This window comes from Patagioenas fasciata, chromosome 4 (genome assembly GCF_037038585.1).
Source record: "Patagioenas fasciata isolate bPatFas1 chromosome 4, bPatFas1.hap1, whole genome shotgun sequence".
NCBI lineage: Eukaryota > Metazoa > Chordata > Aves > Columbiformes > Columbidae > Patagioenas > Patagioenas fasciata.
This window is the reverse complement of record NC_092523.1, coordinates 45,366,562-45,381,939: the sequence shown is the minus strand read 5'-3', so window position 1 is coordinate 45,381,939 and position 15,378 is coordinate 45,366,562. Positions and strand designations below refer to the sequence as shown.

At 42.8% G+C, this 15,378-nt stretch overlaps 1 protein-coding gene across 7 annotated transcripts in view; it reads left to right on the top strand.

Annotated features, from left to right (window-relative positions):
* The first annotated feature begins 12,622 nt into the window (after positions 1 to 12,622).
* Positions 12,623 to 15,378, top strand: part of GRIA2 (glutamate ionotropic receptor AMPA type subunit 2) — a 98,864-nt gene continuing 96,108 nt past the window's right edge. For 3 of the 7 annotated variants that reach the window (XR_010651346.2, XM_065837701.2, XM_065837703.2), the window contains exons 1-2: positions 12,624 to 13,126; positions 13,526 to 13,666. Coding sequence is in view for 6 of the 7 variants with exons in the window: in XM_065837701.2 (XP_065693773.1) it covers positions 13,039 to 13,126; positions 13,526 to 13,666 (229 nt within the window). In the remaining variant the exon portion in view is untranslated. Of the gene's footprint in view, positions 13,127 to 13,525; positions 13,667 to 15,378 lie in introns of all 7 variants that reach the window. The other 4 variants (XM_065837702.2, XM_065837704.2, XM_071807760.1 and 1 more) reach the window with 2 other exon arrangements.

Genomic DNA, 15,378 nt, shown 5'->3' with positions numbered 1-15,378 from the left:
GTCTTTCCTTATTAAGTCTTCATATTTTCTAGTTGGCTGTTTCCTGAGGTGAAAACTTCTCAAATAAATAAATTTCTTAAATGAATAAACAAATGTGCATAATGACAGGAGAGGATCACATTGGCCCTGCTTGTTTTCTCTGGGTTTAATGCTCCTTCCTTGCTGTGGTCTTAACGCCAAGACAGCTTTGGAGGATCTACTGCTGCTCAAGCCATTAGGGCTGCCCTATAGGAGCATGGACAAAGACAAGTTCCCCTCCCTGCATAGGACCTGCCCTAAATGATGATGTTCACAGAAAAACAGCCAAAGGAAAACACAGCTAGATTTCCCAAACCTTGTGCCTTTGCAATAATGTGTTCATCACCTTCTCCACTTGATGAGTTTTCTTGCAACAGGGAGACACTTTATTTAGAAAAATAACATCAACGATGCCATAGTAATATTCCCAGACGCTGCAGTTTCATGGGAGTATTTTACACCACTACTCTGGAATACTGAATATCGTGAATTTCACCATGGGAGATTTTAAACAGAAAATTGCATATCCAAGTTGGCAGCCCTTTATTATCTGTTACTCATAAGCATGGCTTTATTGCTCTATTTATCATGTGCGTCCATATTGTTCCTATTGTTCCTTAGAAAAATTGGGAATTTTTCTAAGTATGTTAATTATTAAGGCATATTGTGGTTTACTCCATTTTTTTTCACAGGAATATAAGAAAGAGATAGTGTATTTTGCATTACAGTGCTCTTGCAGCAAGTTTACTAGTCTCTGTGAAGAAAGTCTTGATGAAATTAAATAGGTGGAAAAAAATTTCATGGAGTGTGCAAATGAAAGAGGCAGGAGTAAATCCATTTATGCAAGACTCATGCTGAGAGCCTGATGAGCTTTGACAATTGGAATAAATTATTTTGGCTGAAAGGAGATTCCAGCCTTAAAAGACAGGACAACATTGAATCTTTCAATAGTTTTCATTTCTCGTCTGGAAAGGAAAACAGCTTTATAGAAAAGACCAGGCAGTCTTGTCCATACTGACCTCCTGTCTGCACCTGACCGGCAGCTCTTCTGTAATATGGTCTTTCTGCCAGTTTGTGTTGCAAGAATTCAATAGAGGAAATTATTTATTCTCTGACCAAGCAGTGAAATGACTGCGGTCACCTGAGTGGTGCAAGGTGCACGGCTGAAGAAGGCATGGCTCCATACACAGCGCAAGGTTGAACGTCATGCGGGATGGTCTGTAGCTCAGCACAGTATCCAGTAACTAAAAAGAGCCAGATGTCTCTTCTCCAGATCTCCTGAACTAGTCTGGGAATCAATTTCCTCTTTTTCTTATGTTCCTCTGTATCACATGATGGATGATAACAATGCTACTTTCCATTGTGCTAGGGGCCTTTTGTTTAGATTGGATGTAGCTGGGATAAAAAATAATCTGTTGCTATATGCTGCACACTGCTTTATGGTACTACTGTGAGGGACAGAAAGAACAAAAATTATTTCAGTTATTATTAATAATAGATTCAGTGGTATACAATGGTTATATCTGTATTTGTCTTCTCCGGGTCTCACCATTTCTGGAAGTCGTCTGGCTCTGATTTGAAGTGCCTGATATTCCCCCTCATTTACATTGGCTTTACACTACACACTTTCTGATTTACTCTCAGAGGAGGATCAAACCTACTGCATGTATACATTCTTCCCTTTAATATTACTCATTTCTGATCTCTAGAAATGATTCTTAAAATAACCCCAGAGTTTTTTCCTCAGATCCAAATTCCACAGAAGAATCTGCAGAATAACAAAAGAAGAAGTTGTATCTTTTAAAATGGTACATTTATTCATTTACAACTTAATGTACGTATGCATAAATATCCATATTTAATATAATGGCATGCTTAGGACTAAGTTTTCATGAAAACAGTTTGTCAGGATTTAATAGCTTGCCAGTATTTTCCCCTTCCATTATTATTAATTTGTTTTGCAAGTATTTTCAAAATACATCTATATCATACCGTGTATTTTTTCAGTTCTCTGTAAAATAAATCATCCTCTGCCATGACAAAGAGTGGGCTATCTGGACCATGGGGTATTAAATCACATGCTGGAGTAGCTGCTTCAATTGCAAGCTCAGAACAAGTTTTGTCACATATAATGTAATCAATAAGTACTGAGTGATTCATTGATATCTCATTTTTTCTATATTGTTAATGTTAGTAATGCTATATAGAAATTTATAAGAGGAATACTAAAAGGTATGGATAAATTTTCTGAGGTTTGTTGGCTAAATCCTTGAGGTGGGAACCTCACATTAGGCAATGCAGTCTCTCATTTATAGGACACTAATCCTACAGCAGTGTAGAGATAATCACCTGGGGGCTGGTTTATATGCAGAAAATTAAAAGAGAATGCCACATGTCTATCTGACTCACAGATTGCTTACTGCCTTCACCAGGACAGAATGGGAGCTCAGCACAGCTCTTGTCAGAAAGCAGGGTTTTCTCTGGTGGTTGACATTCAAAAGCAAAAGACCCTGCGAGCTCATGAAGGGTGGCATTTTCAATCCATTTAAGTTCACTGTCATTTCATGGGTGATACTGTAATTGATTTTCAGTATGTCTCGCGCAATTGTTTATCAATAACACCAAATTGTCTGTCTTTCTAATGAGACACTGTGTTGAGATGAGTTATAATTAATAAAATTATTAAATAATTAAATGATGAATACAGAAAATTCCTCTCCAAAGCATAATGTTTATGCTACAGATACATTTTTTGTGCAGTGCTGCAATAGCTGCAAAGAAGTAATATTGCATTCTGCTATCTTGTTCAGCAGTAGCACTCAGAGTGCTTGTGAGATTTGTGATTTTCCCAAACTGCCTCAAATAACCAAACTCATCTCACTGTGAAGAAAATCTGAACATTTGCTACTCTTCTGGTATGAACACATAGGTAAGAATTGGATTATTCGTGATAGATGTTTGAGGCTGGAAGATTCTGATGTCTTTGTATTTCCCTTTTTTTTTCTAAAGGAGATCTTGTGTGTTTAGGGTAAGCTCATTTCATTGCTTTTTACCTCTAAAATTAAGGTCCTATTTTGTTAGTACCACTAAAACCACAGGGAGTCCAGCAGAATACAGGCAAATGTTGGAGAACGTTCTCCTCCAGAAGATGCCTTTCAGTATTCGTGTTTCCTTCAGATACCATCAGCAAAGACTTTACATCATTTTAGTTATAGAAACTGAGAGCATTATATAACATTAGCAGATCTGTTTCTTTTAACAGAAATATGTGAATGCTATATTGACAGTAGCTACAGCTGATACTGACAGGTTGGGGACAACCAAAATTTGGGACAGAAGATGCTGGATCCTTATAGGAGTGTGCCTGTCATTGGTCCACATATTCCCAGCTGTGGCATAAATGCTTTCACTATCTGTAGGTTGTTTTCCTTTGTAGCTGGTTTAGACTCAGGACAGTGATGTTTCCAAGTTCAGGTTAGGTTTCTGTTGTGTACTCTTAACTACTGTCTTTGAGCTGCCCTTGAAGCCCCACCAGCTTGTCTCTTTCTTGTTAAGCCCTTGATGCATTGTGCTGTGTATGTTGACTTGTAATGAAAGGAAACCACAAATTTAAAATTGTTCTAAACGCAGCTACCCGCTCACATTATCTCTATGCATACATCATATTAGGGCAATGCAATTAGCAAGGAATAAGGTAAGTCTCAAGTTAAATGGCAACTTAATAACAGCTCACAGTTAATCTGTACAAGATAGCTTTCCATTGTAACACAAATGGAGTTCAGTAAAGACAAGCATCATTGTTTTGGTTTTTTTTAATGCCACAAATATTGTAAGCAGAAATTTTTCTCCTATAAGCCCTTCAATTACAGCCTATGTTTAAAGCAAATTATGCAATTAGAAGAATGTTATTTTCTGCATATTTACGATGTTGTAGATGTATTTCTAGTCCAAAGTATGTAATCAAGTGCCTCATAAGAATTGGGGTTTTTTTCTTACAGTTCTGGTTTGTTCTTTTTCTTTCTGTGAAAGCTTGTCATTAACACAACACTTTATCACAATAAATCTCTGGCTATATATGCCTATGCAGAGGTGAAAGTAAAAATATCTCTTATCTGTGCTGTGAACTAGTTCTAGTACTGAACCACTGAAGTGGTTTTTCTGAACTAAAAATAAACTTCTGTTGAGCAGAACTCTGTGTATTTTCGTGGTAACTTGAGTGAGCTGCTTCTTGACAGGATGATTTTCTCAAAATAGAAATTATTGATACCAAACAAGTGAAGGGTGAAACCAAAAGATATTTCTGTTGCTGAAAGATCATAATGATGATGATAAGGATAAGAGAGGTGATGTTTCTAATCACAACAGTCCTTTTAATCTTAGATCCTGTTTTTGATGGGATTTTTCAAAGAACAGCATAAAATGCCTGCAGTGGGTATTCCAACAAAACAAACAAAAACTGTATATCTTTTAGATATCTCCCAAAGAAAGGAATTATTATCTTGTCTCATGCGATTTTATCTATTCCTTGAACTTAATTTGTTTTTAATGTTGCCAAGTGCTTGAGCTCCATAGCATAATTTCTGCAACAGCACAATATGTCTCTTACTTATTTGTGTCATAAAATACATTACTTTAACATTTGCTCAAGTGTGTTTTTTTATGATTTACATTATTTTTCTATTATTTTTATGAAGAACATAACAGAAAATGTTTGACTGATCGGTGTTTCATCTCTCACTCACTATAGCTTAAATTTCTCTTTATTTTCCTAGTTACAGAAGCCATGACAAAATTATAAAACTATAAAAGTGATCTAAATAAAATGCACTGTAATACCATAACCATTTTTAAACTAAAGCCATAACATGAACATATATCTTTTGAAAAGAAGGGTTGGGTTTCATTTTGGTTTTGTTGTTTTGTTTTGTTTTGTTTTTTTTCAAAATTAAAAAAAAAAAAAAAAGTAGCTTCACATAATTTGCGTGTAAATAAATGTATGACCTATATCTCAGTTGCCTGGGGACACAGGAAACCATATTGTGCCACCAGTTCAGCGTGAAGTGGTTACAACTGTCACGACTGGTGTTGGTATGAATGCAAACTGATGTCCATGTACCTTCTGATACTTCTGCAATGTTCAAAAGGGAAACAGCCCTACAGAAGAAGAAAAATGGAGGTTTCATTTACTCCTGTGGTAACTGCAGTAGATTTTATCCTGCTTTACTATGGAGAGAGCAGCAGAGCAGTTTGTTACCATCATATATCTCACCAGGTTGACAGCTAGCCAAATTGCCTGTGCTCTGCTGAGCAGCCTGGAACTGGGCGTCGCAGCCCCAAGGGACAGAGCTGACACATGGCCCTTTCTAGCCTCAAGGGATCAAGGTGACACATATTGTCCTTTCCCCGTCCCCTGGATTGATTCCTGACCAGTTGGGTCTCCAGGCCAAGAGCAAGGTTAATGCTGGCATTATCATTGCAGCTTTTCTGCTTGTTCAAAGAGCTCTTGGCAAGCCTTGCACAAAGGATGTGAATGAAATCGTACAAATGTTGTTTCAGACAAGAGGTTAAGCAGGAGAGAGTCACTCCCTCACTGCAAAATATTATGAGAAGCTGTCTTACATGGATTAAGGAGTTTAGTGTAGAAGTTAAGGATTCATTAGTTCTGCTGTGGTTGAAAGCATCTCTGCAGAGTTTATTCGAATGCTATCCTGGATGCTGTGCGAGGTCATAAACCAAATTAGAGTATTGACTAGCAGTGCAATACTGCCTGTCGTGACTTTCATTCTCTGTAAGAGTTCAGTGCTCACGCACTAGTTTTACCTTGTCAGGGTATAAAAAGCAGCCAAATCTCTGACATTCTCTGACCTGGTCAAAACACCAGATTTGCAACAGGTTCAAATTTGGAAAAGATCAGCTGATTTCTCCAGGTTTCTAAGGTAGTTGGAGTAGGTATGTATTTTACGGGTAGTTTTTATGAATGAAACATTAAGAACATGTCTTCTCCATCTCAAAAATTATCATTACACAGTCCATTTCCCACCGGCTGGTGTTTATCCAGAGTCTTTGTCCGAAGTACTGTCTCAGCACACTCACTACAACGACAGAAACAACTTTCTACAGTATTCATAATGTTAAGTGCAGCCATAAGGAATGTTTGAGCAAGCATATACAAAGGTGTTATTACCAACGGCACATTTCATCCTTGTTTTTCAATCTGTCTGTAATTTGCCGACCTGGAGCTGCTCCTCACTGTCGTTACTTGGGATTCTCAAGATGCAAGATTACTGCATGATGCTAAAATTGCTGAGGGAGAAAACACCTAGTTTGGGGGAAATTTCTTCTGTTGTACAGAGAAAAGGCCCAAAAAGCAAGTGAGTAGAAGTCAGAGAATGACAAACATCAAAAGTGTACCACAGATATATCACTAGAGAGCAGACTATATCATTCTTCTCAGCTTGCCTTTTAACATTTTAGCATGTTTATGAGTGCAGGGAACTGAGGTGGAGAGGCGATTTGACAGGTACCACACCTTGACAGAGTACAGTCCAGCAGTATATGAAATCCGATGTCTTCATCATCTCCAAAATACTTTTTGTTTTGAATAGCAAGCAATACATTTCTCACAGGTGACAGAAAGGATGCAAGGCTAAAGAGGAATATCAGTGACTAAGATCTGACCTGAAAAATGGGTGTAGCATTCATATTTCAAACATAGACATCAGCATAGAAAAAGGAATAAGAACAGGATGAGAGTGAAAAGCAATGCTGGAGTCAAGGCTGGCATTGCTCGTGCAACAGATGGGAGAGGTGGCAGATGAAAAGAGAGAAGATCAAGGCTGTTACAGTCTAAAGAGAAAAACCAACACATTGTAATTAGCTGGGCTCTGCAGAGGGAATGGGGATGCTAAAATCGAAGTAACAGGAGAGAAAAATAAATATTCTGATGGCAATGCTTTGGAAAACCACATGGAAATTAGGCAAGGAAGGAGACATCAAGGAAGAAGAGAAGTAGGCAGGAAAAAGATTTGGACAGAAATAAGAAATTTATTCCTTGGGACTGAGACAAAGCAATGGAAGTTATACTGTTGGAAGAAAACGAAATATATTGATTGACAAGAATTGCAAATTTAGCATGCATAGTCTAATCTGAAAGTATTCCTTTTATCTTTTTCTGGAACCTTAATGTAATTTGCTATGATCTCAGTAGAAAAAATTGAAGTAATCTGTAGCAGATTTTCCATGTACATGGTTAGTTCAGTATATACCTAAGAGATTTTATCACCAAAATAAATATAACATTTCTTACAAATAACAAGAACGCAAGCAGCTCAGGTAAATATAGCAAATCCCAATTCACTATAAATTTCTCAAAATGGTTGGCTAGGCTAGCAACAAACTGCACTGTCACAGCTACTCTACAGCAAAGGGAACCTAAAGTTGTACAATTATCACTAATTATTTTACATTAGTTATAAAACAGCATAGTGATGTTGCTTTTTTCACCATCAAAATCACGTAACAGAAGCATAAGCTATTCCTTAGTGTGTGTCATCCCCCAGTATATATACTGTTAATGGGAACAGTATGTGGTTGCTAATCAGAAGAGGAAGCAGAACGAGCATGGGAGATCAGGATGTACTTTTTATTTTTAAAAAGATCTAGAATGAACATATGGAACTAAACAATTTAAGAAAGATTTGGAACTCGAAACTTTCATGTATATGTCCTCTTCATTTACATTTACTGGTATTTGCTAAATTTCTGTAGATTTGAAAAATCCAAAGACCACAATCTTTATTGAAGGGAAGAATTTCTTGACTGGCCATAGAATCGAAAGATTCATACATTAATACAGCATTTTTGCATCCTACAAAATCTGCATATTTTAAGATTTTTTTCTAAGGAAAAAATAATTACAATATTTCCAACTATAAAACCCAAATACCAATGGCACATAAGGCCAGAAGGGATCACTATAACCATGTAGTCTGAGCTCTTGCCAAGGATCATCTCAGAATTAGACTTTTCCAACACGTTTTTCTGAAAGAGAATCTGATTTTTACTAAGCATTTTCCAGGGCTGAGAAATTCAATGCAATGCTCAGTATGTGATTGTCATGGTCAATGACACATTACTGAAACACCAAAACAAAATATAAACTTTATTTCTAATCTGGATGTGGTAATATAATTAATATCAGTATTCAAATACTGTTATTTGTTTGTTTGGCTGTTTGTTTTTGTTTTGGTTGGTTGGTTGGTTTTTTTTGTTTGTTTGTTTGGTTTGGTTTAGTTTGGTTTTTTTCTGCATCCATCTCCTCAGATGCTTTATATTATCAAAGTTACTTTCCCAAAGCATGTAGTCCATGTGATCAAGTCATTCCTGAATTATCTTTTTGAAAAGTATATGGAATGATCACTAAATGTTTCTGAGTGAAAGGCAAAAGCTTCCAGTTCTTCAGTCATTTCCAATTTTCTTTCCGTATCTCCTGTGCACCTGCTGAAACATATGAACATTTGGTTGAATTGCAGCCACTCCCTCAACTAGAATTTTGCCAGGATGAATTACTGAGGAAATATATTCCTGATAAGCTCATATTTATTTCTGATTGCCACATATATTAGCACATTTTAGCTTCCTCACCAGCTTCTACCTCATGTTCAGAATATCATCCATTAGAACCTATTAAATCAAACATAGCTGTGATTGAATCCTGCATGCTTTGCAATAAATACCAAATCTCTCCCAAATTTCTGTGGAATCAGGATTAAGCACTTTGCTTTTTTTAGGGGTTTGTCATCTTATTATTTGATATCTGGCCTTATGTCATCTGTCATTGTTTTCATTATAACTTCACTTCTATGTTCTTTCAACAAGTGATTGATGCTTATTATTAACCATCCTCCTGTTTATACTTTGTTCAGATTCTGAACTAATGCATTTTTATGTGAGCTTTTATCATGGATTTAGAAAAATGCACATAAGAGTATAATCTTCTGTTTTTAAGATTACAATTCCTACCTCTTGCTAGACTCTCTTCATCTTCTTGTGGAAAAAAATATTGAATGTGATTTCCAGTGATGCAGTCTGATTTTTTTATGCAGAGTGTTAATGAGTATGCCTATTCTTAGTACATGGTCATAAATTACTATCACCTATAAATTTATTTTTTTCTCCTTTTGTCATGGTTTAACCCCAGCTAGCAACTAAGACCATGATAGCCACTTGCTCAATCCCTCCACCCCCTTGAGTGGGATAGGGAAAAGAACCGAAAGAGAAGGGAGAAACTCGTGGGTTGAGATAAAAACAGTTTAGTAAGACAACAAAATAGCAATGACATATTACTCATTAAAAATACAGAAGATAAGATAGATAAGATAAGATAAGATAAGATAAGATAAGATAAGGTAAGATAGGGTGTAGTAAATTATACTCAGTGCAATCCTTCATGAAACTCCAGTCGAACCAACCAACCAGTCCCAGAGAGAGCACCCTGGTCCTGAACAGCGAGTCCCAGCAAGAGAGAGCAGAATGGACAAAAATGCAGAAAGGCCCAAGGCTCACTGCAAAATGGCAAAATGGCAAAAGGCTGAAGTAACACTGAACTCCTGACAGAATGGAACTTCCAAACAGAACTACCCAAACTAGCCAGAAAAACTGGCTCCAGCTTTGTACCAAGCATGGTGCTAACAGGAGGGAACATTTCACTGATCAGGTGCTGCCCTGTCTGTGCACCCGTCCTACCAATTTGCATCTGCAGCTGGATGGCTGAAGAAGTCCTTGGTTTCCCTGAAAACAGTCAAGATTATCAGCAAGTTATTAGATTTTCTTCATATTGACTCAAAAACATCTAATAACTAGCTAATGAAAAAAGAAAACAAACAAACAAAAAATTAAGTCTATCCCAGGGAAGAAGCAGCATTTTCTCATTATTCTTATGCTACATCCAAAACAAAAGACTGTGCTAGTTACTAAGAAGAAAAGATTCTAACTGCATGGAAAACTAACTCGATTCCAGTCAAACTAGCACATTTTTGCCTGCTTACCTATTTTTGATTAACATATGACAGTTATAAAAAATAGAGAGTTGAAGAAGGCCTTATTTTATTACCAGCATTTTTCCATGAGTAAGTTCTGATTAAACTGTTTTGTTGCTGATTCACTAGCCCATGCTGTGCTTTTGAGCTTACTCACCTCAGTTGAATATTTTATTTTTCTCTGGCACTCCAACAGTAGATTATGGCCACCTAATCTGACATCTTTTCTGCATGTTCCGACATGATGCTACAAATCTGTAAAAGTACATGTACATACATGCAAACACATTGTAGGTGATGGATACATGTACATACAATTGTGTAATGGAAAAATACGCATTAGAAAATCAACATCTGGGGTGGTAAAATCAACAGTTGGGGTGGTATCCGTTGTGACTAGCATGGCAGTTGTTTTCAACTCACCACAAACAGTCGGTCAAAACCCCCAGTTTTAATTGGCAATTAACTTCTTACTCAGGTCACTTTTATTTTACCTACCTGCTATGCTGTGTTCTGTAGGTCTTTAACTTGAAAGATGTAGCACGGACACTGTCATCACAGCAAGTGGGTTCAGGACCTTAATCTATAAACTGTTTGACTCAGGTAAAGGTGCTTGTTGTGTAGTGCCCACTACAGTGGGATCCAAACTTAGTTTAGCATTTATCCACAGTTTAGAGTAAACAAAAAAATAGCATTTTACTGTCTAACCAGATAAAACATGCATCGCCGTGCATTAATTCTTAGTGTGTCTGTCAAAGGTCTTGATGTGCATGTGGAATAGCACTGCTCTCAAATACACCCCAAAACAAAACAACCAACCAAAATAGCTTAAAGGTCTTTAAGATGTAAATACTTTCTGTAACTGTGAAGACAATTAGTTTGAAAAGTGGGATTCTTCTAGATTGCATTTTTATATTTTGCATCATCTCAATTGTTTTTATATTTTAGTTAATTATGCAGCTTTAATGTATACTGGCAATCAGGACTTTTTGTTTTATTATAAAATATTAAAATAAAATCTTCAAACTGAGATCTTTGCTGCATTTTAACCTCATTTGATATACATAAGGGGACTCTTCAGAGCTGGGTGAAAAAAAAGTGCATGTTTATGATTTATCTTTGCTTCTACAAATGTATGGATACAAATGTATCGATTGTCAGAGTGACACCTTTTGCTCCTTTCACAGAATTCAGCGGTGAGGGAGTACAAAACCTGACTAATGAGGGGGACCAAGCTGGGGGAAAGAGCAAGGAAGGGCTGTAGTCACTGTGCCATTGCACCCAAATAAAGTGATAGGGTCTCTTACCTCATGATGTTAAAGCTCACTCTCTTCATCAGACTCACTATGTGGTGAGAGAGACATGATGACACTAGTATAGGCAGAAGCTTGTACAGAGTTTCCTGGTGAAATGACTCAAATCAAACTAAACTCATAATGAATTAGTGATGGGCAATGGGCCGCAAACTGCCTACTTCCTTCAGGATATGTACTTATATTGTGATTATCAGAAGATTCGAGAGATTTCCTTGTATTTGGAAAGGAGAATTAAGACAATTTAATAATGAAAATAATAATAATAAAAAAGGAAATACAGTGCAAGATCCTTTCCTACATGGATATCCCTCATCTTTATTAACAACAACAACAACATTTTAAAAAATATACCAGCAAATGATCATTTAATAGCAAATTCATTGTCACAGTATTGCTACACTGCTTCTTTTTCGGTAAGATATGTGTGTGTGTCCGTGTGTGTGTGGTGCATAGCAACAGACTTTGTGCCAAACTGGAAAACGTTAAATTTAGCTTGCAGGAAATAATATAGCTGGAATCCATCTTGAAGAAAAGAAAAAAAAATCCCATTATCTCTGCAAATGAAATATCTGAGTAGGCTTAAAGTTTCCTGCATATTAACTCTTCTGTTTTGGTTACGGCAGATAAAAATATGCTTTTCAGGTATATCTGAAAGGTAGCTACATCCAAATGTCATCCTAATGAAGACTAGTGAAATTAAAACAAACAAACAAACAACAAACTAAAAAATAAAAGGGCTTTTAAAAAAATTATTATTTCTGCTTTCCATCCAAGCAAACATACACCACTGTCACAGAGAGAAACTGACAAGTGATTGATTCACGTTTCTGATTTTTACGCATCTAGAGCGGTCCAAACGCGAGGGGCTCCGCATGCCGCCGCGGAGGCGTCCGGGCTAAGGTGCCCGACCTCACACACGCTCCTTCGGGGAACCAGGCAGGGGGATAAAACACCCACCCCCGAGGCAACGCGGCCGCGACGGGACATGGGGCTCAGGTCTGAGGGAGCTGCCGCGGATACCGGCCGGGCCCGCCCCCGCCCCCGCTGCTTCTCCCCTCCGCTCCCCGGGGCGGGGGCGACTCCAGGGGATCCGGCGGGGCCGCCCCCCGGTCCCCACAGCGCCTCTGTCCGCGGTGCTGAAGGGCTGGCGGCGGCGCTCACCGCGGCCGCGCGCGAAGGGGCGGGGCGAGGCTGCGAAGGGGGCGGGAAGAGCGCGCTCCCGCCAGCCCCGCTGCTCGCGCAGGCGCGCCACCGCCTCGCCGGGTGCGCCGCCCGCCCGTTGAGTGCGAGGGAGCGCGGACAAGCGCGTGTGAGGGCAGGGCCGGTGGCGGGCGCGCTCCGGCAGCGGGAGCGCAGCGGGAGCACAGCGGCGTCGCCGCCACCGGCACGCGGCCACCCCCCGGTATTTCCGGAGCCGGGACGAGGACCGGAGCGGCGGCAGCAGCTCTCAGCGGCAGCGTGGGGGCAAGGGCTTCTCCGGCTCCTGCCGCCCGCCGAGGGGCTGTTTTCGTTGCTTTCCTCCCGTGGTTGGCTTGCTCCCGCCGGCCGCTCGCCCGGCGCGCAGAGGATCTAATTTGCTGACGAGCGCGCTCCCCGGAGGAGGAGGAGGACGAGGAAGAAGAAAGGGCTGTTTCCGTGGCTTTGTGGATGCTCTACTTTTCTTGGAAATGCAAAAGATTATGCATATTTCTGTCTTCCTGGCTCCTGTGTTGTGGGGACTGATCTGGGGGGTCAAGTCTAACAGCATACAGATCGGTAGGTGCCCGCATGCCGGAGGACGTCGCTCTCCTGCCGACGGATCCCCCGCTCCCTCGTCCCCGCCGCCGTCACTCGGGCATCGCTGTCATGTCGCCGCGAGCCCAACCCCACCGCGACACCCGCGAGGCGCCTGTGAGGTCCCCTCCAGCAGCCGTGGCCACCGCCTCCCCCGGCCCCTCGCCTTTCCCCTCGCCCGCAGGCTCCGCCGCGGCGGCCGACCGCGGGACAGATCCGCAGCCAGGCTCGCTCCGGCAGCGGTACCCGAGCCGGCGGAGCCCACCGGCACCCCCGCCCACCCGAGCTCCGGCGGCGGTAGGAAGGGACGCGGCCCCGGCGCTGCTCTGCCCGTGCCCCCTCCCGGCTGATATGTGTGTGTGTGTGTGTGTTTCCCTGCAGGGGGACTGTTCCCGAGGGGCGCCGATCAGGAGTACAGCGCGTTCCGGGTAGGGATGGTTCAGTTTTCCACTTCGGAGTTCAGGCTGACTCCCCATATCGACAACCTGGAGGTGGCCAACAGCTTCGCCGTCACCAACGCCTGTGAGTAACGGGCGCCGGCAGCCGCTGCGCAGGGCGCGCTGCCCGGCAGGCTGCTGTGGCGGCGGGGGCGGGGCGCCTGCGCACCGAGCGGCGGGGGTGTCCGTCTGTGGGGGAGTGCTGGTGCGGGGGCACCCCGGCCCGGTGCCGGGGACACGGGGCGTGGAGTCTCCGTGCGCTTCGCCAGCCCTCGTGGAGGTTTAAAATGGTTCCTACTGCCCCCGCACGGCTGTTCTCCCCACGCGTTACATAAAGATGCGCGGCCTCGGGACCGCCCGCAGCGCTCCCCTGCCGCCCGAGGGCTGGCCGGGGGTCTGACGCCGTTGCGGAGCCTTCCCGTTAACCGGCGTGGGCAGTACCGGGGTTCGCTCTCGACAGTAGTCGAGGGGACGCGGAGCGGGCGGCTGCGGGGGCGATCAGCCATTTTACGCCGCGCCGCGTTCCGGTAGCCCCCCGCCGTTGAGAGGGGCACCGGGGCCTCCCGTGCGCCGCCCTCTCGCATCCCCCTCAGCCTCGCCCGCAGCCCGGCACCCCCACGGCTTTCGCGGGGAGCCGGCGCTCGGCTGCACGGGCGGCTGGCGGGGCTCTGCCCTGACACCGCCCCCGGCGAGGCAGGGCCCGGCCGCACGCGTGCCGCGTGGAGCGGAGCCTTCGCGTTGCTCGGAGGGGCGATGGGGAGGGCGGGGTGGTGCAGCCTCGTCGTCCTAGCGCGAAGAGAGGAGCCCTTGGCGGGGTCCCGCAGTGATGTTCGCTTTTCCCTGCCCCTCGGCAGCTGCCCAGCGTTTGGCCGGGTCGGCGTGCAGTTTGACCCCGCGGCACGGTGTGGCTGGCGGGGGAGGACCGGCTGGGCGATGGGTGTTGCGCGGTGAGGCGTGCGAGAGCAGGCAGCTGCAACGAGGGGCGGCGGGCGCTCCTCGTTTGGGCGGTGAGAGCCGTGGGCATGAGGTGGGCGTTCCCAGGGCGATAAGAGGTGCCCGCCTTACCCCTTTGCCCGACCCGATGTGTCAGTTTCAAGCGAAGCCGGGGGCTCCGCAGCGGCGTGGCCAGCAACGAGGAGGGAGCCCGTTCTTGTGCCGTCCTGGCCGCTCCCACTGACCTACGGCTCATCGGTCGCCCAACGCTGCGCTCTCCCGAGGTGTTTCCGCATCCCTTCTGGGGACAAGCCATAAGGGACAGTGAATCTGGAGGTTAGCTGTCAGCAAGAGCAATTTCCCTCTATCTGCAACCTTTTTTTTAATTCTTCTTTTTTTTGTTTTACATTTTTCTTCCCTATGGTAGGTGAGGTGGTGCTGAAAGAGGGGCGTCTCAGCACAGGCATTGGGGTAGGTGGTGTAAGAGCTCAACCCAAGGAGCTTTCAGTAGCATGTATAAGGATATACGAGTATAGCACACATAAGACAGGTCAAAGCACGTAGTCAGCCACAGCAAAGCTACTTCGCTAATCTTTGCAAGATGCTTGGGGAGTTCTTGCTTCGTTAGGTAATGAAGGTTTGCAGCAGCCAGAACTGCATGTGGTTAGTATTTGCAGTATATGTTATTGGGACTATTGGTGAAGTAAGGGGTTGTGTAGGGGTCTAGGTGGCATTCTGTGAAAATAGAATAGGTCTTTCTGTGTTTTTCTACTTTGTGAAGTCAGCAAAATCCTGAAAATAATTTGTGTAAAACAATAGATTTTTTTTTTTTCTAGTACTAGGGACAAATACAGCCACCTGCTC